General features: G+C 45.4%; 1 protein-coding gene across 5 annotated transcripts in view; it reads left to right on the top strand.

Annotated features, from left to right (window-relative positions):
* The window catches only part of PLCG1 (phospholipase C gamma 1), a 146,851-nt gene that overhangs the window by 60,214 nt on the left and 63,334 nt on the right, over positions 1 to 23,303 (top strand). For all 5 annotated transcript variants that reach the window (XM_053251003.1, XM_053251001.1, XM_053251002.1 and 2 more), the window contains 3 exons: positions 2,944 to 3,096; positions 7,363 to 7,456; positions 9,125 to 9,172. In XM_053251003.1, coding sequence (XP_053106978.1) covers positions 2,944 to 3,096; positions 7,363 to 7,456; positions 9,125 to 9,172 — 295 coding nt within the window. The remainder of the gene's footprint in view (positions 1 to 2,943; positions 3,097 to 7,362; positions 7,457 to 9,124; positions 9,173 to 23,303) is intronic.

The raw sequence follows: 23,303 nt of genomic DNA, 5'->3' as shown, positions 1-23,303 counted from the left end.
GGTGAGGCACATCCTTGACATCTGCAGGGCTCTGCACCTCTATATCTGTCACACGAAAGAATTCCGCAAATTCTGTCTCTCTGTTTCATTCCAGTCCTCTTCACTAGGCTCCAAGGTCTCCAGAGGTACTCTAGATGGATCAGGCCTTGCATCCTCCTGACTTATGAGACGCTTAATTTACTAGTCCCTACTGGACTTGTGGTACCTTCCACTCACAGCACAGCTACCTCGGCGGCCTTTTCGGCACACACCCCTCTGATAGATATCTGTAAAGCAGTTACATGCTCTCCTGTTACTACCATCATTTGGCATTACAAAATAGCCTCCTCCTCTCACCCCGAGCGGCTTTTGGCCATCAGGTCTTACAGCAGGTAGCATATGCATCCTTCCCACCCCCTTTCTCAGAGGGGGGCAAGAGAGGGGGCAGGAGGGAGGGGGAGTGGGGCAAGAGAGAGTGGGGCAGGAGGGGGAAACAGCTGGCCCCAAAGAGCATGCAGATGCTCTGTGCGGGTCGGCTAGTATATCTCAATTACATCTAGACTGGATTGCTGTAACACACTCTACATGGGCTGCATTTGAAGACCGTTCAGAAACTTGAGCTGATACAAAATGCTGCCTTTAGAATTTTAACTGGTGCCAAGTTCTGGAAGTATGTTATTCCCTTAGCTATATTGATTGCACTGGTAACTGGCCCATTTCCAGTCACAGTTCAGACAGAGTGCTGGTTATCGCCTTTTAAACAAAACAGCTTGGTTCCTCATGAGAGAGCTTGCCTCCCCCCCCACCCCCCGCTGCCCATGAATCTACCCACCCACTACGGTCATCTAGTAATGTCCTTCTGCTTTTCTCCCCACTTTCTGAGGCATGGTTGGTTTTGACACATGATATGGCCTGTGCTGCTGTGGCTCCCAGTCTGTGGAACTCCTTGCCCCAGGCACATGTCTTTGTCAGCATTTTGTTGCTGAGTGAAGATTTTCCTTTTTCCGCAGCTCAATAATGCTTTTGTTTAGTTATTGACTCCTCACTGTTTTTTCATTCTACTGCAATTTGTTGATTATTTTACCTGGCTTTATTTTTGGAACTGGAAAGGTGGGTAGAAATTTCCACACAAATAAACTGACAGCAGACAAAGTATTCATATCCTTAGTGCAAGATGAAGTGTTAACTCACTAATTTATCAGGGATCCAGGAGGGACAGCCTGCATGTTAATGAGGCACTTTTGTTTTTATTTATTTGTAATCAAAACATAGAATTAATAAACACTAATAATAATAATAATAATTAATAAAACTTATTTGTTAGCCGCCCCATAACAAATCATTTTCTGGGAGGCTGTTCATGTGATTGAAAACCGGATAGGACAAGTGACTCAGCTTCAGGAGCTGTGCACGCTTCCAAATTGCAGTTGTATGTGAACAAATAACTAAGTAGGAGGAGGGGCGAGTGATCGTTTGTGTGAGAGAGGAGCTGGGTAGGATGGCTTTTCTTCCTACCTTGTTAGTGCTGGGCGCGAGAGCTGGGTAAGATTCTACTGTCCTATCTAACTCTTCTCTCACACACATTTACTCTGCCCTCCTCCTACCTAGTTGTTTGCTGGCACACAATTGAAAGTCGGGAGTACACATAGCTCCTGAAGCTGGGTAGGATGCTTGTCTTACCCAGTTTTCGATCTCTGAACCCAGTTTTCGATCTTTCGAGCCCTGGTTAATAATGTGCATGCACACACATGCACACCTCACACCTATTTGTATGACAAAGAAACCAAGGTCTGAGTTCACTTATATTTTCCAGATAAAAGGTTTTGTCTCTGCTTTCCTTTGTCCATTAATATTTGCTCCTGAAACACCTATTGCACTTCCCTTTTGTTTGTGTGAACGCATTCTTTGCTACCGTGCTGGAATATTCCATAGTGATCGCCAGTGTTCCTTCTAATTTTTTTCATCTGTGTGCAGAATGAGTGTTGTTCTGGGCGGCAGTATCGAGGCTGTGTCTGCAAATGTGCAGTCAGAGTGGGCCTTCCTGATTCAATCTGAGCGGGATCTAAAATTAATTGAGTGGACAGCAAAAAAACATGTGAGCGCACACACATGAGCACATCTTAGCAGGCCTGCTCAACTTAGGCCCCCCAGCTGTTTTTGGACTACAAGTCCCATAATTCCCAGCCACAGTGGCCAATAGCCAAGGATGATGGGAGCCTCAAAGGCAGGATGCTTCTGAGTACCAGTTGCAGGGGAGTAACAGCAGGAGAGAGAGGGCATGCCCTCAACTCCTGCTTGTGGCTTCCAGAGGCATCTGGTGGGCCACTGTGCGAAACAGGATGCTGGACTAGATGGGCCTTGGTTCTGATCCAGCAGGGCTGTTCTTATGTAGATGAACATTTGCAGGAGGGCCGGTTGAGCAGCCCTGCCTTAGAGGGAACACTGTTGATCACTAGTAGTCTCAGGTAAGACCTACTGAGCAATCCATAATGATTTGAAATGCAAGCAGGGCTTTGTGTAACTACTACAGGATGAGCAAGGTGGTTTTTAACAGTGCAGCCAATGCTAGAGTGCACTTTTTAAAACGGGAGGGACCTTTTAAAAGTATATGAATTGTTAAGCTTTGTCCGTGCCTCTGGGTTTCTTGGTTACACTTTGTGCCTCTTTGGTTATGTGTGTTGTCTGCCCTTTCTCATGCTCCAATATCTCTGTGGGCAGGATCCAGACTAAGTTAGTCATGACTAAGTACCATTAAAATCCAAGCAACAAGTTAGTCATGACTAAATGGAGTCCCTTTTAAATCTCAGTGGGACCTACCCATGATTTAATCTCAATGGGACTTACTGTGAATCATGCCCATTAGATACACCACTGAGCACCTCCAGAATTGCCCCTAGTTTGTCTTAATTCTTTTTATCAGATGGATCTTATATCTCTCTCTCCCTCTCTCCACCCCCTTTGTAGTTGATATTCGTGAAATCCAAGAGATTCGTCTGGGAAGACATTCCCGAGATTTTGACCGATACCAGGAGGATCCTTCTTTTCGGCATGACCAGTCTCACTGTTTTGTCATCCTTTATGGCATGGAATTCAGACTGAAAACACTCAGCTTGCAAGGTGGGTTTCTTCTCAGCTCTTAGCTTCCCTGGGTGGATAGATTCTAATGACACATGACCATTCTCCTATTCCCCTGTGCAGTCATTGCTTAACCACCTTTCAGCAGAGTCTAGTTGCTGGCACCAGAAGGGAGCAAGTGATTGAGAGATGGCAGTGCTGCTGAGGAGGAGGAAGGGAGTGCTTAGGTGCCTGGAGCAGCTGCCGGAATACATAGCTGCTGCAGGGACTTAGAGGCTTCTAAACACATGGCTACTAAGCACCATTGTTGTTGGTACAGGTGGACCTTGTTATTCGCAGGGGTTCCGTTCCCGCTGATTTCCACAGGGCATTAAGTCTACGGAGATTGGGAGGTTAGGTTCCTGCAGGGCAAAAAAAGGTTTTAAAAGGGCTAAAGACAGTGGTAATCCAGGAAAGCAAGTGCTGTGTCATGGTCCCCAGCTGTCCAGCAATGCTCCCCAAATACCGAATTTTGCCCATTCCCCCACAAAAAATTACGGAAAATAATGATCCACAAAATGGCTTCTTTCTTCAAATTGGTGGCCAGAAATTACTTCTGAGGTCATTTTCAGTCCCCCAGGGACCGTGGATATATGATTCTTAACCTTTTATTTACCCACATATGCCAAGGCCAGAGATAAGCAAAAACGTGGTTCTTGGGACCACGTGTGCGGAGGTCCACCTTTATTCGCTTTTCCTGGCTTCTGTGTTGGGGGCAGCAGTCATTCTGTCTAGCAAGTTCCATTATGTTGCTGTTTTTAACTGTCTGTAGTCATTCTATGAAGCCTCTATACTGACTTGCAAGCTTCCTATAGATGTTTTGCCATTTATTTTAAATAGGGCTGATTACAGTTTTTTGTTCCATGATCATTTCCTGTTCTTAACTTGCTAAAGCAACTAAATGTTGTGGTTTTGAACATATTAAAACTGATTAATCTTCTGTTTAATCATCAAATATTAATTGATAACATTTAAACCAGTTTGCACACTCTTAAACCTTAATATAAGTGCTTTAGTTTTGATATTGAAGGAAGTTTGGGGGCTTATAATTCGACAAACAAAAGCTATCACTCCTTCCTAGAAGGAAAGACTATGTTTAATGTTTTCTTTTTCATTCCTGTTATAGTATCCAGAGCCAACATAGCTTTCTCTCTGTGTCTCCCCACAAATTAAAATTTCTCTGCTGCTTAAGCAACTAATGTTCTTGATTATTGATCTATCAATAATAATGTGAAACTTGGAACTCTAATTTTTATAAAACAATATTCTCTTCCCCCCCCAGTGAAAATTGTGATAATGTGATAAGAAAAGGTTACAGTATCTAGTAGGGATGTGCACGGAACCGTTTGGCGCTCCATTATAGGAACACCAAACCGGTTCTGTCAACTGGCATTTGAGCCAGTTCGGAGGGCCGTGGGGGTGGGGGGGTGTACTTTAAGGGGCAGGAGAGGTGCTGCCTACCTGCCAGCCCCCGCCCCGGTGCTCTCACAAACAGTGCTCTCACAAACAGCCCCCGCCCCGGTGCTCTCACAATCAGCATGCCTCTCTGCAGCCCTGGTTAGTGTCACCACGCAAATACTGATGTGTGTATGCGCCATGCGCACGTGCATCGGCCATTTGCGTGACAACGATGACCAGGGCTCCGGCCCAGCACACCCACACTGCGGCCCAGCACACCCACTTTTGCGAGAGTGCCATTGGGGGGAAAGCGGCGAGGTGGGGGTGGCAGTGCCTCCCCTGCCCCTTAAAGAATCCACCCTCCCGGGAGTGCACGGAACCAGTTCCATGCAAATCCTTGATATCTAGATGCAATATATGCTTAAATGGACTTTTCTCTTTAACTTTCCATTTAATCTGGAGGTAAACATTTTGATGTGCTGATATTAACTAGCATTAACTGAGTTCATCAGTTAATTAATGAATGCCCTTCTCTAAAATACAGAAAGAGCTGTCATGTTGAATCTCATACCAGAAATTGCATAAATGGGATGGTGGATATATACTGCTTCTGTCGGCCTGCTCTCTTGGTCTACTGTGCTCATGCAAATTCTGTTTAATTGTGAGAATGTAAACAGGAAAACCATTTTTGGTTTAGCTTATTTCCATTGTGGGCCTTGGAATCATACAAAAATTGTTCTCCACCCTCAATTCTTGGAATCCACCAACTTACAGAAAAGCTAAAGGAAATATGCAGTGCCTAACACCTACCTTTTCCTCAACACCTTCCCCAAAGTAGAGAGATGGTCTTGAGGTAAAGGTAAAGTGTGCTGTCGAGTCGATTTCGACTCCTGGTGACCACAGAGCCCTGTGGTTTTCTTTGTTAGAATACAGGAATAATACATTGCCTCATCCCACGCAGTATGATATGATGCCTTTCAGCATCTTCCTATATCGCTGCTGCCCAATATAGGTGTTTTTCATAGTCTGGGAAACATACCAGCGGGGATTTGAACCAGCAACTTCTGGCTCGCCAGACAAGTCATTTCCCCGCTGCGCCATTCATTGGCTCTTAGTCTTGAGGTGGTGAGCATGACGTGCCCCTATTGCTAAGAAGGGTTTGCAGTGGTTTGCTTTTGAATGGTTGACTACATGTGAGCACTGTCTGTTGCAAGATGCTCCCCTTAGTGGGTGAGGCATTTGCTTGCATGCAGGAGGTCCCAGGTTCATTCCCTGGCATCTCCAGGTAGGACTGGGAAGACTCCTGCCTGGAATCTTGGAGAGCCACTGTCAGTCATTGTAGATGCTACTGAACTAGATAGACCAATAGTCTGACTCGGTTTAAGACAGCTTCCTATGTTCCAACTGATTGTGGTTCTGTAAGCGATGAGAATGTAACTTGCTTGGATCTGTATAGACGGACATAATTATAAAAAGTTTATGGACTTATTTTGTTGTTCTCTTCTGTTCCCATAGTCTGTGCCACTATAAATCTTCCCAGAATAGGCTGGGTGATGGAATGGTGGACGTGGCACTGTAGTATGGTGATGACCACACCATTGTCTTTTAAAGCACATTAGTCACAATGGCAGTATGGACCCTCCAGATTCAGAGGCAATATTCCACTGAAGACCAGTTGCTGATGATCAACAGTGGAGGAGGCTTAATGCTTTCAAGCACTACTTGTGGCTTTCCAGAGGCATGTTTGGCCATTGTGAGAACTAGAATGCTAGACTAGATGGACCTTTGGCCTGATCCAGCAGGGCAGCTTCTACGTTCTAATAGCAAAGCAGTCACATGGCCATCACCATGTGCAATACTCTGCATGGATCCAGTCAGTCCACATCTTCAGTGTGCTGTTTGGGTCATGTGAATTGTCCTACAGAAGGATGTCTTAAGTTCCAGGGAAGGGATGTGAGCTGGTCTTGTGGTAGCAAGCATGAATTGTCCCCTTTGCTAAGCAGGGTCCACCCTGGTTTGCATTTGAATGAGAGAATGTGTGAGCACTGTAAGGGATAGGCCCACTCTGGGAAGAGCATCGGCATGCTTGCATTCAGAAAGTTCCACGTTCCCTCCCTGACATCTCCAGATAGGACTGAGAGAGACTCCTGCCTGTAACCTTGGAGAAGCCGCTGCCAGTCTGTGTAGACCAGAGATTCTCAACGTTGGGTCCCCAGATGTTATTGGACTTCAACTCCCATAATTCCCAGCCCCAGTGGCCTTTGGTTGGGGATTATGGGAGTTGAAGTCCATTAACATCTGGGAACCCAACGTTGAGAATCCCTGGTGTAGACAGTACTGAGCTACATGATCAGACCAGTGGTCTGTATAAGGCAGCTTCCTATGTTTCTATGGAAGGCTTTGCAAATAAGTATTCCAGAGTTATTAGCCCTTTGAAATGTCTACTAGCTTGCCTGCACACAAAACTATGTTACATCATTTGTAGCATGCAGACTGGCTGCCTGACAGGAAGAAAAGAATGGACTTTTCATTTATAGCAGGTTGTCTGTCTGGTCTCCTGGAGGTGATTCTCACTTGCCACAGGTGACCAGACAAGTAGCAATTTACAGGCTTTCCTGAGAAGATGACAAATGAATTCCTTGTTTATGTAGAAAGAGTAGCTGTGAGTTCTGAATGCTGAAACGCAGGTTTTGTTCTCCCATTATCATCATTCTTCTTTTAATTGTCTTTTATAATGCGTGAGCCACTACCTCAGTGGGATGAGTTTCCTCCTGTTGGAGACCAGCTGTGAAGGGACTTCCTTCATGGAAACAGGGGTCAGTGCCTGTGTCTTGTATCTTTACAAGTCCAGCTTCTTCTTTATTTTCACAGCCACATCCGAAGACGAAGTCAACATGTGGATCAAAGGGCTGAACTGGCTTGTGGCGGATACGCTAAAGGCTGCTACCCCATTGCAGACTGAAAGGTAAAACAAAAATTGGGAATAGGAAGGCAAATGTAGGTAGGTGGGTGTAGCATGGATTTCATTTAATCTTTATGTTGCCAACATAATCCTCTTTAAAATATCTTCTGAGACTGCATGTGTTAAAAGAAAAATCTGTAATGAGCACTTGTAATAAATAACGGCCGACATCCTGATAATGCTGTGTGCATGCAGCTAAAAAAAGTATGTGTGCAGAGATAATATCCCTGCTTCTGAAGCGTGGGTGGGCACGATTTTTGCCAGTCTTTTCTTCCCCAGAAGTGCTCTGTGGGACACGAAAAAATTACGTCCTCAAGGATCGTCAGGGACGTAAATTTGCACTGCACAGAAGGCTTTCAGGGGAAGAGAAGATTGGTGAAAATTGCATGGACATGCATACACCCTGTGTGCGAACCCCTGAGCTTCAGAAATGGGGACACTATTGCTTTTTTTTTTTAGCTGCCAAGACACTGTGTTAATCGGGATGTCAGCCAACAGATATTTATGTATAGACAGTTCACTTGCAGAATTATTGTGCTTCCAAGAGCAAACAATTTTATGTATTTATTTAACACAATAATAACTAAACATCATGTGGTGGAGAGAAAGAAGAGAGAGAATGAGGCATTCCCTCTGCCACCCTGTGCCCAAAAAAGCCCCATGAAGTTGGGATGGAACAGCAGAGCACAAAGTTCCACTGCTTTCACAGTGGTCAGCTCCTGCCAGCCACTATCCACCCCCCCCTTGAAATTTGCATTCCAAGGGGGAATAATGCTGGCCAGCAGAATTCAGTGCTGCTGCTGCCCATCAAAAAATGGCATTTTCAATTAAAAGAAAGAGGATACTGCCATTGCTGCCAGCACCGGCAGCAATGGTGTCCTGCTGCCCCCACATTGAAACCGCCAATGAACTTTGTCCATGACCCCTCCCCTGCAAAATTTGTCAAACGACCCCCTCCACATGCACTCATTTTTACCACCTGCAAAGGGGGTAGTGAAAATAGTTATAAGCATCTGCATGAGCTCTAAACGTTTCCTTCCTTAAAAAAAAATTTTTTTTTTAACATGGGATTTTAGGTAATGTTCTTGCATTCAATTCATTTCATTGCCTCCACTTTGGAGATATTGAAGTGATGGAACTGCTATGTAAATAACATTGTTGTTAATTTTACCTCTTGCAGCCAGCCTATTTTAAGACACCGCCTCCTCCTTTATTTCCCTTTCTATTCTCCAACATTGACCAAGGACTCCCCCTGGAGGCACCATGTGTGTCCTGAGTCTAAACGGCTTGTAGGAGGTAGTTTGGTGGCTAACTTGGTGCTGTGAAAGTTTCTCAGTGATGTATCCAAATGTGACCCATCTTGTTTCAAGGCCTTTGAGGTTGGCCTGGTAGAGGATTGGCAACTTTAGCTTCTTTTTTCTATGTGTTTGAACAGAATTTTAAGTTAGTTAATTACAGTACCGATTCAGTATATTGTACAATACTATAGAGATCTGAAACCTGGGGAAAGTGTCTAATTTAAAGAACATTTCTTTGTATCGAGTCATGTGTAATTAATATGCTAGACATATATGTGCCTAGTTATTCTTTGGTGAACTATAGATAATCTGTACTCTGAAAGTTCTGCAGAGCATAGGAGAGACTTGCATTTCATCACGTATTTACTTTCAGGTGGCTCCGAAAGCAGTTCTACTTTATTGATCGCAACAGAGAAGACAGGTAAATAAAGTGAAACATTGTTGTTTGCCATGTGGTTTTGTTTATCTGAATAATTAGTGAAATATGCAGAAAATATGTTTGAAATAGCCGTTCTCCTTTCCTGAAACTGTGAATTCACCTAGCTGAACCTGTTGAAAAACCAAGGCCAAAGTAATGACTATTGTGTTACTTTGGAAAAGGAGGAGGTATCTTCTTCTGTTGTTGGTTCTCAAGAGTGACCAAATCAGAAGCACTTTTAAATGGAGATAAAGCACTGGACATTTTTTTTAAGCTACCATAATACCATACTAAGTGCTCACCCTCTTAATGATAGCACAAAGATAAATACCCAGCCTTTGCTTAGATATGTGAAATTCCTGAAGTAGACAGGGTTGGCCTGCAAAATATGGTTATTAAGTGCATCAGAGTTGCTAAGTTAAGTCTGGAGATACATGATAGGTTTTAAGACGATTGAATGTGATGTGTGTGAGAGAGAGATATCTTGCTTTCTGCTCTCTGTGTGTGCATTTTTTGTCCTTCAGTTGCCTCTGGTCCAACAGGTTTTGCAGCGATTTTTCTTTTCTTATTTTCAGTGTTAGAAATACTTGCAGCAGCTGTTTGTTTGCTTATCTATCCATCTATCTATCTATCTATCTTCTATACCTCCCAAACTTTCGTCTCTGGGCAGTTAACATAAAAACAACTAAAACACATATAAAAGTTAAAACAATGCAACAATTTAAAAACAGCCATAAAATTCAAAACAGACAGTTTTTAAAAGCTGGGAAAGCTTGGGTGAAAAGATGAGTTTTCAGGTGTTCTTTAAAAATTGCCAGAGATGGGGAGGATCGTATCTCAGCAGGGAGTGCATTCCACAATCTCAGGGCAGTAACTGAGAAGGCCCGTCTCTGTGTAGCCACCAAACGAGTTGGTGGTAGCTGGAGACGGACCTCCTCTGATGACCTCAATGAGCGGTGTGGCTCGTGAAGAAGACGCTTTCTTAAATACCGAGGGCCTAAGCCATTTAGGGCTTTATAAGTTATAACTAGCACTTTGTATTTTTCTGGAAACCTATTGGCAGCCAGTGAAGCTCCATGAGCAGAGGAGTAATGTGGTCTCTCTGAGATGACCCAGAGACCAACCTGGCTGCCACATTCTGAACCAACTGGAGTTTCCAGACTACATACAAAGGCAGCCACATGTAGAGCGCATTACAGAAGTCAAGTCTGGAGGTTACCAACAAATGTACCACTGTTTTGAGTTCATTGATCTCGAGAAACGGGCGCAGCTTACGTAACAGCCGAAGCTGATAGAAAGCACCTCTGGCCACTGCCTCAACCTGAGAAATCAAGGAGAGGTGTGGATCCAGAAGTACTCCCAGACTACGAACCTGTTCCTTTTGGGGAAGTGTGACCCCATCTAGAACAAGGAGATCAAGATGGTCTCTGGAGTTCTGACCCTGCACAATAAGTACCTCCGTCTTATCTGGATTCAGTTTCAGTTTATTCTCCCTCATCTAGCCCATTACTGCCTCCAGGCAGGCATTTAAAGAAGATATGCCATCTCCTGAAGAAGTTGGCATGGAGAAGTAGATCTGGGTGTCATCAATGTACTGGTAACACCCGGCTCCAAATCCCCTGATGATCTCTCCCAGCGGTTTCATGTAGATGTTAAAAAGCATTGGAGAAAGTACGGAGCCCTGAGGGACGCCATACTTAAGCTCAGATCTCGAAGAACAACAGTCTCCAATCAACACTGTTTGGAATCTGTCCGAGAGGTAGGAGCGGAACACTGTAAAACAGTGCCTCTACTCCCAACACTCTCAGACGTTCCAGGAGGATACTATGGTCGATAGTATCGAAAACTGCCAAGAGATCCAAAAGGACCAACAGAGTCACACTTCCTCTGTCAATTGCCAATTGGAGATCATCCATCAGGCCGACCAAGGCAGTCTCCACCCTGTAAGCCCGCCTGAAAACCAGTTTGAAATGGGTCTAGATAATCAGTTTCCTCCAAGACCGCCTGGAGCTGAGGCCACCACCCTCTCAATTACCTTGCCCATCCATGGGAGGTTGGAAACAGGCTTATAATTGCTCAACTCTGAGGGAGTTCACAGACTTCGCAGGCTTCTTTAGAAGAGGTCGAATGATTGCTTCCTTAAGACAAGGAGCCATCCTGCCCTCCCTCAGAGAAGCATTTATGATTTCCACAAGGCTGTCTACAACAGCCTCCCTGCTAGATAGAATAAGCCATGTTGGACAAGGACAAGAGAACAAGTGGTAGGCCTCACTGATCCAAGCAGCTTGTCCACTTCCTCAGGAGTCAAAGAGGCAAAGTGGAATTATGAGAGGCAAAGTGGAATGAATGTATACCCCCTCATTCAAACCATCTTCAGTTTTCTAGGGGAGTTTAAAAAAATCCTTTTAGTTAATTACTAGTCTCAAATTTGACATCGGAGAAATCCTTTATAAAAGGATGTCTATCATTTACACAATCATTGGGCATGATTCAGAAGCTTGTGTCCACAATGGAGTTTTTCTAAGGAATTATTCTTCAGGCAGCCCCCACAACAATAACACCCCCTCTTGTTTCGCTTTTTAAACTCTTCCAAATTTATAACCGTTGGTAGCAGGCTTCTGCAGGGGGGAACTTCTAGCTTGTGTGTGCGTGCGTTGTGTGCTACTCTGAATTGCAACCTGTATTTACTTTATTCTATTTCAAGTACAAAGTTCACTCGTAAATGTGGTTTGCCTGCTATTACTTTAAACTGTGTGTGATCCCTAACCTGCAAACAACATCCGAGTACTTTATCATTCCTATGTCAATTGTTCACGTGTGAGCTCTGTTAGGTGGGTAGCTGCTATTGCTGTTTTGCAGGTGTGGCACTGAAGTTGAGAATTGTGACTTGCTTAAGGCTACTTTCTGAGTTCATGATAAAACAAGAATCTAAACCAGGCCTGCTCAACTGAGCCTGCCCCCCAGCTGTTTTTGGACTACAACTCCCATAATCCCCAGCCACAGTGGCCAATAGCTAGGGATTGTGGGAGTTGTAGGCCAACGTCTGTAGGACGTTGCCGAAATTGAGCAGCACTGATGGACCTAAGGTCTAGTATTCTCTTATTTGTGCCACACCAAACAGGATTACTGTCATCAAAATACATGTAGATTCTACGGGTAATGAATAAGAGGGAAAGGGCTTTTATATTTAAACAAAGTATTTAGTTTAGTTAGTATCCTAAGCTAAGAGTTTAGGACGAACCCCTTTCCTCTTCCCATTGTTCAGCCTAAACATATGACTGGCCAGCTTGCAAGTTGGGGACCTGGCTGAATCTGCCTGAAGCTTAGGTGTTCCATTTTGATCAAGGCTGTTGCTGGAAGTATGGCCAGTGGTCAGAAATATCGGTTGAGATCCAAGGCTAGCCGCTGAATCAGGCTGGGGCATCCATCTTGATTTCAGTTCCCAGGCTGAAACAATTGTTCTGCTCAAGAAGGGGTGAACTTTGTTTTCCACAGAACTAGTCTATAGTGCACCAAATAGGGAGCTGAAAACAAAAGAAACAAGACAAAAGTCAATGTAGGGAAGCAGGAGCGGCAGAAGGGAGTTGCAGGCAATGAAGCATGGGATGCCTGTGCAAGGCTGGTTGTTTCCTGGAGTTGGGAGACTGTAGATTCCCCAGCCAATCAGAAGCATATTCTCAAAGCCAGTCAGAATCTGTTTGAAGAAGCTGTGGAAGCTAGGGTGTTCCTTTTCTTCTTTTCTTTTTGTTAAACTTCCTGTTTTATTGAGTATTTTTTAATGCAAACAAGAAAAACAAAATGTAGACCTTTCCCACCAGCCCCATTGCTCACTCTTTGAAACTTGACACTTCCAGATTCGTTAGTATGTGTAGCAGGTTTGTTTAAGACACTTAATATAAACATAGAAAGGTCGCTCACACAATCATTTTTCCTGCGGCTGGAGGGGAAGGCAGGAGAAGTCCTACCTTCCCATGCATGACCTGCGGTGTCTAGCAAACCATGCCGCGCTCATGCCCACACGATCACTGCTGTGGCAAGCAGCGCAGCTTTCTGGAGGGATGAAGCCTGGCCTCCAGGAATCCCACAATGCACCTCACTTGTGCAGTGCATTGTAGACATACTAGAGGCTGGGTCGTTCCTTCCCCCAGCCACTATGGCTGGCGGCAGCCCCAGAGAAGCTGCCAACAACCCGACCGCACACACGGCTGGGCGGTGGGCAGTGGTCCCTCTAATTTTTTTTCATTTCTGTGCGGAATGAGTTTTGTTCTGGGCGGCAGTATCATGGCTGTGCATTCAGAATGGGGCCTTCCTGATTCAACCTGAGCGGGATCTAAAATGAACTGAGTGGACATCCAAAAACTTGTGAGAGTGCGCACGTGCACACGCATTAGAGGGAACAGTGGCGGTGGTGTAGGAGGGCGTGGGTGCCCCTTCCTACCTCGCTTTTAGCCCAGGTTTAGAACCTGAGCTACCTGGCTGAGGAGCACCGGGATTGGGACCAATCATGGCAGTTCTCATGAGCAGCTCTACATGGGTAGAGCCAGCGTGGTGTAGTGGTTAGAGTGCTGGACTAGGACCAGGGAGACCCAAGTTCAAATCCCCATTCAGCCATGATACTTGCTAGGTGACTCTGGGCCAGTCACTTCTCTCTCAGCCTAACCTACTTCACAGGGTTGTTGTGAGGAGAAACTTAAGTATGTAGTACACTGCTCTTGGCTCCTTGGAGGAAGAGCGGTATATAAATGTATGTATGTATGGATGGATAAATAAATAAATAACCTACCTACCTACCTCATAGTTTGGTAAATGTTTGGCTTATTCCAGTTCACAGGTTTAGGTTCCCAGCAGGGTTCTCTCTAATTTTTTTTCAGTTGCATGCAGAATGAGTTTTGTTCTGGGTGGCAGTATCAAAGCAGTGTGGTGTGCACAAGCATTCGGGGTGGGGTGGGGGTGGGGGCTTCCTGATTCAAACTGAGCAGGATTTAAAATTAACTGAGCGGACATTAAAAAAAATACACATGTGCACACGCCTTAGGGGAACGCTGGTTCACAGTAAGTAATCACTGCCTACCACCAGTCTTCCAAGAAGTGGTCCTCCTTTGCTAGGTTTGAATTTGCTCTGTTAACTTGTCTATTATCAGTGGATCCCAAAAAATATCCCATCTTTTTTTGTTGGTGGGTCAACACATTTCCACTCTTGTGATATGGCTAGGCATGCCTCTGTCAAGAGACTATGGATTAATTTCTTTGCAAAACAGTTTGTGTTGATTGATACAACTCCATAGCATTGCTAATGGATGAAGGTGTAGATTGCATTTTCTACTTCACTTAATGTTGGTTCTGATCATTTCCCAAAATAGTTGCATTTTGGCCCCAGTTCACCTGGAATTCCCATTCTACGATTAGAAACGGGGGTGTTTCTATTATTGTCTGAGCAATCTGAGGTGGCTGAGTGAGAAGATTTTGACCCCTTGTTCTGAAGGACCTGACATCTGGTCCCAGTATATGACACGGCAGTGGAGCAGTTTGCTCACCCCAGGCAACCTCTCATTAGTTCAAAGAGGGAACTGCACTTTATGGCTGCAACCTTAAGGATCCATGAATGCAAACTGCTTTGGCACAGAGACACATTGCACCCAAGGAAATAAATTGTGCTGTCCATTTGCTGACATATTTTGAAGAGATTGAGATGTTCCGTTTTCCAACATTTGCTGTGTGCCTTGTAGCCTGTCCTTCCATCTTAGTGTCCTCTTCTATTATTGCTAGGTTTTTCTCCCTCTCAACACAGGTCTCCTTTAATGATATTAAGAGAGTACGTTAACCTTTCAATATCGATTTTTTTTTAATGCACTCTTCCCCTGGAGAGATTAAATGTTTTAACTATTAGCATTGAACACAGAAATACGAGAGGGAGGAAGAAGGGCACTGCCATACATCTAGTAGAGTCTGATTTCAGTAAGAAATCTTCCCAGTGGTTCTGTCTTAATGCTTGTGTTTTGCCTAACCATAAATACTGCCTTTGCTGCAATGGAAAGTGAGCACCTGAAGGATTTAGTAGTGCGCAGGATCACTTGGTTTGGTATCTCCAGTAAAACCTTTTTGCATGAAGAGTGGGTTGTGTTCTTTCTCCAGAGATGTGTTGCCATTTCAGTGAGAAGAGGTTTTTTTACTGCTTGTAAATGCCAGAACTGTATGCAGCTCTTTGAAAAGATTAATTTCTTAGGGAAGCAAGCTCTTCACGAGTTGTTATCCAGTTCCAGGAGAAGCTTTTGAATAGGGTTGCTGATAGGGCTGTTCACATGACCATAAGACTGGTCGGACAAGCATCCTACCCAGCTTTGGGAGCTGTGTGTACTCCTGATTTTTGATCATGTGTACGTAAAAACTTGTACATGATCGTCTGTGATACTTGTGCTAGTTAGAATGGCACCATCCTACCCAGCACCTGTACCTAGTTGTTTAATGCGGTAGGAAGAAAAGCCATCCTACCCAGCACAAGACTCACATATGATCACTTGATCACTCCCTCCTCCTCCTCCCTAGGTTTTTACTTGCACATGATCAAAAGTCGGAAGCATGTACAGTTCCTGAAGTTGAGTAAGATGCTTGTCCTACCCACGTTATGGTAGTGTGAACAGCCCTACTGCCTCCTCTACTTTCATCCTGAAGCAGTGATTTTTTTCCAGCTGCATTCCAAGGAACCCTGGTGTTATTGGAGGTCCTTCAATGAGAAGACCCTTGCTGGTGGAACGTTTTAGGCAACTTGTCCATCATAAGAACATAAGAACAGCCCTGCTGGATCAGGCCCAAGACCCATCTAGTCCAGCATCCTGTTTCACACAGTGGCCCACCAGATGCTGCTGGAAGCCACAGACAGGAGTTGAGGGCGTGCCCTCTCACCTGCCATTTCTACCCTGCAACTGGTACTCAGAGGCACCCTGCCATTGAGGCTGGAGGTGGCCCACAGCCCTCCGACTAGTAGCCATTGATACACCTCTCCTCCATGAAGTCATCCATACCCCTATTAAAGCCATCCAGGTTGCTGGCTGTCACCACATCCTGTGGCAGAGAGTTCCACAAGTGGATCACGCGTTGTGTGAAAAAGTACTTCCGTTTGTTGGTCCTAGACCTCCTGGCAATCAATTTCATGGAGTGACCCCTGGTTCTAGTGTTGTGTGAGAGGGAAAAGAATCTCTCTCTTCACTTTCTCCACACCATGCATGATTTTATAGACCTCTATCATGTCTCCCCGCAGTCGTCTTTTTTCTAAACTAAAAAGCCCCAGGTGTTGTAGTCTTGCCTCATAAGAAAGGTGCTCTAGGCCCCTGATCATCTTGCTTGCCCTCTTCTGTACCTTCTCCAGTTCAACAATGTCCTTTTTAAGATGTGGTGACCAGAATTGTACGCAGTACTCCAAGTGTGGTCGCACCATAGTTTTGTATAAGGGCATTATAATGTTAGCCGTTTTATTTTCAATCCCCTTTCTAATGGTCCCTAGCATGGAATTGGCCTTTTTCACCGCTGCCGCACATTGAGTCGACACTTTCAACGAGCTGTCCACCACAACCCCAAGATCCCTGTCCTGGTCCGTCACCGACAGCTCGGATCCCATCAGCATATACTTGAAGTTGGGGTTTTTTGTCCCAATGTGCATCATTTTACACTTGCTAACATTGAACCACATTTGCCATTTTGTCACCCACTCCCCCAGTTTGGAGAGATCCTTTTGGAGCTGCTCACAATCCTTTTTGGATTTCACTACCCGGAAGAGTTTGGTATCATCTGCAAATTTGGCCACTTCGCTGCTTACCTCTGCTTCTAGATCATTTATGAATAAATTAAAAAGCACGGGTCCCAGAACAGATCCCTGGGGGACCCCACTTCTTACTTCCCTCCATTGTGAAAACTCTCCATTTATACCTACCCTCTGTTTCCTGTCTTTCAACCAGTTAGCAATCCACACATGTACTTGTCCTCTTATCCCATGACCGCTAAGTTTCCTCAGGAGTCTTTGATGAGGAACTTTGTCAAAAGCTTTTTGGAAGTCCAGGTATATTACGTCAACTGGATCACCTTGATCCACACACTCGTTGACACTCTCAAAGAACTCCAAAAGGTTTGTGAGGCAAGATTTACCTTTGCGGAAGCCATGCTGGCTCACTCCCAGCAGGGCCTGTTCTTCTAGGTGCTTTACAATTTTATCCTTGAGGATGCTTTCCATCAATTTGCCTGGAACGGACGTTAGGCTAACTGGCCTGTAATTTCCCGGATCGCCCCTGGATCCCTTCTTGAAAATCGGTGTTACATTTGCTATTCTCCAGTCCTCTGGTACAGAGCCCAGTTTCAGGGATAAGTTAAATATTTTAGCAAGGAGGTCGGCAATTTGACATTTGAGTTCTTTGAGGACTCTTGGATGGATGCCATCCAGCCCTGGTGATTTGTTAGCTTTCAGTTTTTCCAGACAGTTTAGAACATCATCCCTTGTCACTTCTATCTGACTCAGCTCTCTGGCCTCCATCCCTAAAAAGCCTGGTTCAGGAACAGGTATATGCTCAGTATCCTCTGCCATGAAGACAGATGCAAAGAACTCATTCAGCTTCTCTGCAACCTCCATATCCTCCTTAATAATCCCTTTCACTCCCTCATTGTCTAATGGTCCAACCATCTCCCTGGCAGGTTTCCTGCTTCTGATGTACTTAAAGAAGTTTTTGTTATTCCCCTTGATACTTTTGGCTAAATGTTCCTCAAACTCTCTTTTTGCCTCCCTTATTGTCACCTTGCATTTCTTTTGCCAGAGTTTGTTTTCTTTTCTGTTCTCTTCCTTTGGACAGGCCTTCCAATTTTCGAAGGAAGTCTTCTTCCCTTTTATGGCTTCCTTGACGGTACCCGTTAGCCATGCTGGCATCCTCCTGGACTTAGTGGTACCTTTCCTCCTTTTGGGTATACAGTCTAACTGGGCTTCTAGTATTGTGGTTTTGAGTAAACTCCATGCACTCTGGAGCAAAGTGACTCTCCTGATTTCCCCCCTCAGCTTTCTTTTCACCATACTCTTCATTTTGGAGAAGTTTCCTCTTCTGATATTCAAAATGTCTGTGTTAGACATCCTTGGTGATTCTCTCCCTGCATGTATGCTGAATTTGATGGCACTGTGATCACTGTTCCCTAAAGGGTCGATGACACTGACGTCACGCACCAGATCCTGGGTGTCACTCAGAATTAGATCCAAGGTCGCCTTCTCTCTGGTCGGTTCCATGACCAACTGTTCTAGGGCACAGTCATTTAGCGTATCTAGAAATTTGACCTCTTTGTCCTGACTTGAATGTGAATTTACCCAGTCTATGTGTGGGTAGTTGAAATCACACATTATTACAGCCCTGCCTCTCCTTGATGCCTCCCTGATTTCCTCCTGCAACTCCCAGTCACTGTTGGCATTATGATCCAGAGGGCGATAGCACGTCCCCAGTAGCACATTCCCTTTCCGGCCTTGTAGAGTCACCCACAGGGTTTCTGTGGAGGACTGCATTCCACCTAGGTTTTCTAGCTTTTTAGATTCTATCCCTTCTTTAACATACAGTGCTACCCCTCCTCCAAGGCGCCCCCCCCTGTCCTTTCTATAGAGTTTATACCCAGGGATAACAGTGTCCCACTGGTTCTCACTGTTCCACCATGTTTCTGTTATGCCCACTATATCTATTTCTGCGTTAGCAACCAAGCACTCCAGCTCACCCATCTTGGCTCGGAGACTTCTGGCATTGGCATACAAGCACCTATACACTGAATCTCTCCCCTGATGTATGCTATTCTTTTGACTCTTTGACCTGCTGGCACAGGCTCCCGTCTGCTCTTTATGCGGTTATGCTCTGTCCCCTTCTGTTTTATTTGAATTCTTTGCAGCCTCACACTTTAAAGGATGGCTTTTGCCAAATGGGATACTGCCCAGCTCCCATCGGCTGTTCCCCAGGTGTCATTTTAAAAGCTGCTCTGCAACCTTTTTGATTTTAAGCGCCAGCAGTCTGGTTCCATCTTGGTTCAAGTGCAGCCCGTGCCTTTTGTACAGGCCTTGCTTGCCCCAAAATGTATTCCATGTATGTATCCCATGGGGATCCCATGGGGCAAATAGTCATACATGTGGCACTCTGTGCAATACACTGGGAAGTGCCCCTTCCCCTGCTGACCTTCTCTCTTCATACTGTTTTTGTTGGCTGTTTACAGTATTTAGGGAGCTTATTTTCCATTTATTAGATAGTTTATTAGAAGGATAGGTCTCAGCTGTAATGGTCAGCTATTTAAATGTCCAAACAGCCTTTCCCAAGAATATGAGGGATACGAGGGAGGGATATGTACTTACGTTCTCTTCTCCACCAGGCTCCTTGTGATCGCAGGGGCTTGTTCCAGGCTCCCCCCGCACACTTCCCGCTAAATTCCTGCAAAACTCCGACGTCCTGTTTGCTATCCCTGTTCGCTATTCTCTTGGGCCTTCACCTCATATGTAGAGTAGCCTTCCAACTGTCACACAGGATGTGAGTCAAAGGAAAGGAATGTGGGTCTCTCCCAGCCCTAGCTGACTCCACCCCCTCCAAGCAGCCTCTAAGTAAACACTGGAGTTAGGTAAGAACTCCTAGCCCTGTGATATCTTAACCCTAACAAGTAACCCTAACAAGTAACACACACACAGAGATAGAGAGACTAAGACCTACCCCTTAAAGAGAAACAGCCCCTGCAAAACTCTACTCTTCCTGTTAGTTTGTTTGAAGGGGAAAAGGCTAGATGTTTAGAAAGGCTTGCTCACCTTCTCAGCTGTGTCTGCTCTTCCCAGAGTAGCCTTCCAATCATGACTGATGTTCACTCGCAAAGTGTGTTAATCTGTTGTATCTTGATGATAGAACTCAGAATCCACGTAGGTGTTGGTAGCTTAAGTGGTTTTATTCACAAGCTTCTACACAGCCCTTGGCAGAACTCCTAATACAGACTTGCTGCATGATTTCCCCTGTGCCATTGGAAGAAAAAGGGAGGAGGGTGGCGAGCAGTCTGCAGCTGGGTATATATACGGGGACAGTGCACAGTTAATTCACTGTACCCAAATACAGCACATCTCCTGTGCAAACAGGAGAGAGGTATCGTATTGCTGGCAATGGCTCTGCTCACACTGACATCAGATTGCAACACAGCCCTTCCATTCTTTGGGCTGGGAATGCAGCCGTTCCCTGTCCTGATCTCCCATCGCAAAACCACATGAGGGCATTTAGGTGTGTCCTAAGGTGTACTCTGAGGTTTCACAAGGTAACAGCTAAGCCCAGCAGGCCTGGTAAGAAGTGGTGGTGCTAGTGGTGATGATAAGTACCCTGTGTGACCTGGACACATACCCTTCAGTGCATATTGTTCCTTAGCAATCCAGTGAATGTGGAAAGTGTTCTACAGCCTTGAAGGAAGGATGCTTCAGAGTGCAAACTTTGTCACCAATGCAGTGATATGTGAGAAGATGCCAGGGGCGTCACTAGGGGATGGCCTCATGGGGACAGGCCCTAAACGATTTGCTTAAGCCCCAGATCTCATCAGTCACCTCGCTCTTCTATAGCCTCTCCCAGAAAGAAAGTGTAGCAGTGGAGGCACCTTGTACAGAGCATGGGAGAGAGCTCCTAGGCTCACCTAGAACATAAAAACAGGCCTGCTGGATCAGGCCCAAGGCCTATCTAGTCCAGTATCCTTTCACACAGGATGGCCCACCAGATGCCTCTGAGAAGCCCACAGGTAAGAGGTGAGGACATGCCCTCCTGCTGTTGCTCCCCTGCAGCTAGTATCTAGAGGCATCTTGCCTTGGAGGCTGGAGGGGGCCTATAGCCACCAGATTAATAGTCATTGATACTGGACTTGTCCTCCATGAATTTGGCCAAGTCCCTTTGAAAGCCATCCAAGCTGGTGGCCATCACCACATCCTGTGGCAGAGAATTCCATAGATTTATTATGTGCTGTGTGAAAAAGAACTTCCTTTTGTCCTAAATTTCCCAACCAACAGTTGAAGAGGATGACCTGGTTCTAGTGTTGTGAGAGAGGGAGAAAAAAATTATCTCTGTCCACCCTCTCCATTCCATGCGTAATTTTATACACCTCGATCATGTCTCCCCTTAGTTGTCTCTTTTCCAAGGTAAAGAGCCCCAGATGTTGTATGCTCACCTCATAAGGAAAGTGCTCCAGGCCCCTGATCATCTGGTTGCCCTCTTCTGCACCTTTTCCAGTTCTACAATGTTTTTCTTAAGATATGGTGATCTACCTCTATGCTGTTTCCACCTTCATAGGTGCTGTATTATAATATTAGAGACTTTTTAAAAAAACCATATGTTATACTTTGGAGCGGGTATGATTGAGTATAATTATCAAAGAGGGGGCTGTGGGCACGATCTTTTTAGTAACTAGCAATGCCCTTGGAAGGTTCTGCACTAGGCAAAGTTGACTCGAACCACTTTTTAAAGGCAAAGGAGCCCTATTGTGTGCTGAATCTGGCAACTTTCAAGCTTGATCCCAGAAGTGAAACTGCTGCCTGTCTTTCCCCACCAAACAAACGAAAGTAGCATTTCCTTTACTTCCAGTGCCAGAGGCTGCCTGGCACCTCTGCTGCTTACTTGTCTCCTTTCTCCCTTGGGCAATCTCTCTTCCGATTTCCTGTCCTGGCAGAAGGCCACTTGGGTTGATCATTATTTTGACTAGGAACTGGGACAGAGGCAGCCTGCAACTTCAGAGCAACATGGCTACAAATAATGGGCAACATCTGTCAGAGAGGGAGGGGTACATTTTTGCATGATTTGCATATTGATGAGCTTGTATCACGACTTCAGGAGATTATCGCCACCTGCTTTCTGAATACTTGGCTCCAGGGACTCGCTTGCAAAGCAGAAAAATGCTAAGTGCTCTCAATGGATATAATAAGCCAGCCGAGTATGCTAAATGAGCCTTTGTCATTCATCCTTGTTTTTATGTGTCTTTAAAAAAAAATATTTGCAACTGAGTTTTCCTGTTTCCAGTGTCCCCAGTCTGAGAGGGAAGAAACAAAGATGCAACTGGCTGGCATGTTTAAAAAAGAGTCCTTGTTGTATGAGGAATAAATAGGCTTCTTTTTGTCCAAGAGGCATGAATGGTCAGATTACCAGAGTAAGGCTCTTGAAATCTGAATGGCAGTTATCTTCTTTATGTGTATATAGCCAGCTCTTTGTGGGAAATTCCAGCTACGCAGCTTGCCTTGGCAGATCAGGTGTGGTTTAAAAGGGGAGAGATGTAGATGTGGAGGCTGGAGCCAGTGGGGTGTAATGGCTGGAGTTTGTGGCTGCAGAGACCCACTGCAGACTCACTGCAAAGACCCACTTTCCAAATCCCTGTTTAGCCATGAAGCACACTGGGTAACCTTGGATCAGTCACTGAGCCTATTCCCACGATCACTGGAAAGCGGGCTAAAGGAGTCTAGCCGGCTTTCCAATGATCGTTGGAACCACCAGGCGAGCCCGGTGGCTCCAGGGCAGCTAGCCCGCCTAAATCCCCCCCCCCCTTGAATGAATGCTCCATTAACCTTGAGTTTTTTGCATGTGTGCCGCTGCGGCGCACGGTGATACATGAGTGGACCCCCGGCTGGGAGGCTACAAGCAGTCTCCCAGTCTCGGGAGTTCTACCAGAATGCTCCGCACGCTTGCAGGGGGCATCCTGGGACTTACGGGGGCCACATGGCCCCCTGATCCCTGCAGCCCCCGCTGGCTCCGTGACGGAGCCGGTAGTCATGTGGGCGGCCAATCCAACTGCCCAGGGCTGCAGTCCTGATCGTCTGCTGGGCGAGTGGGCTAGCATCTGCAAGATAAGGCTGGGAGAGACTCCTGCCTGCAATTTTGGAGAAGCCGCTGCCAGTCTGTATAAATGATGCTGAGCTAGATGGAGCAATGGCCTGGGCTCAGTATATGGCAGCTTCATCCTATGTCCCTGAAGTCAATGCAGCAAGAAACTTTAAAGCCAAAGCTTTAAATCCACATTTTGCTTTATTGCTGACAATTGTACATACAAATATATATATATATTGGGGCAGTTCCAACCGCGTATGAGTTAAAGCCAAGGTCAGAGGCACCGTCAGTGCCTAATTTGCATATTATGTAAATTGGCG

Source organism: Hemicordylus capensis, chromosome 4, assembly GCF_027244095.1.
Source record: "Hemicordylus capensis ecotype Gifberg chromosome 4, rHemCap1.1.pri, whole genome shotgun sequence".
NCBI classification, from domain to species: domain Eukaryota; kingdom Metazoa; phylum Chordata; class Lepidosauria; order Squamata; family Cordylidae; genus Hemicordylus; species Hemicordylus capensis.
This window is presented reverse-complemented; position numbering and strand designations above follow the sequence as displayed.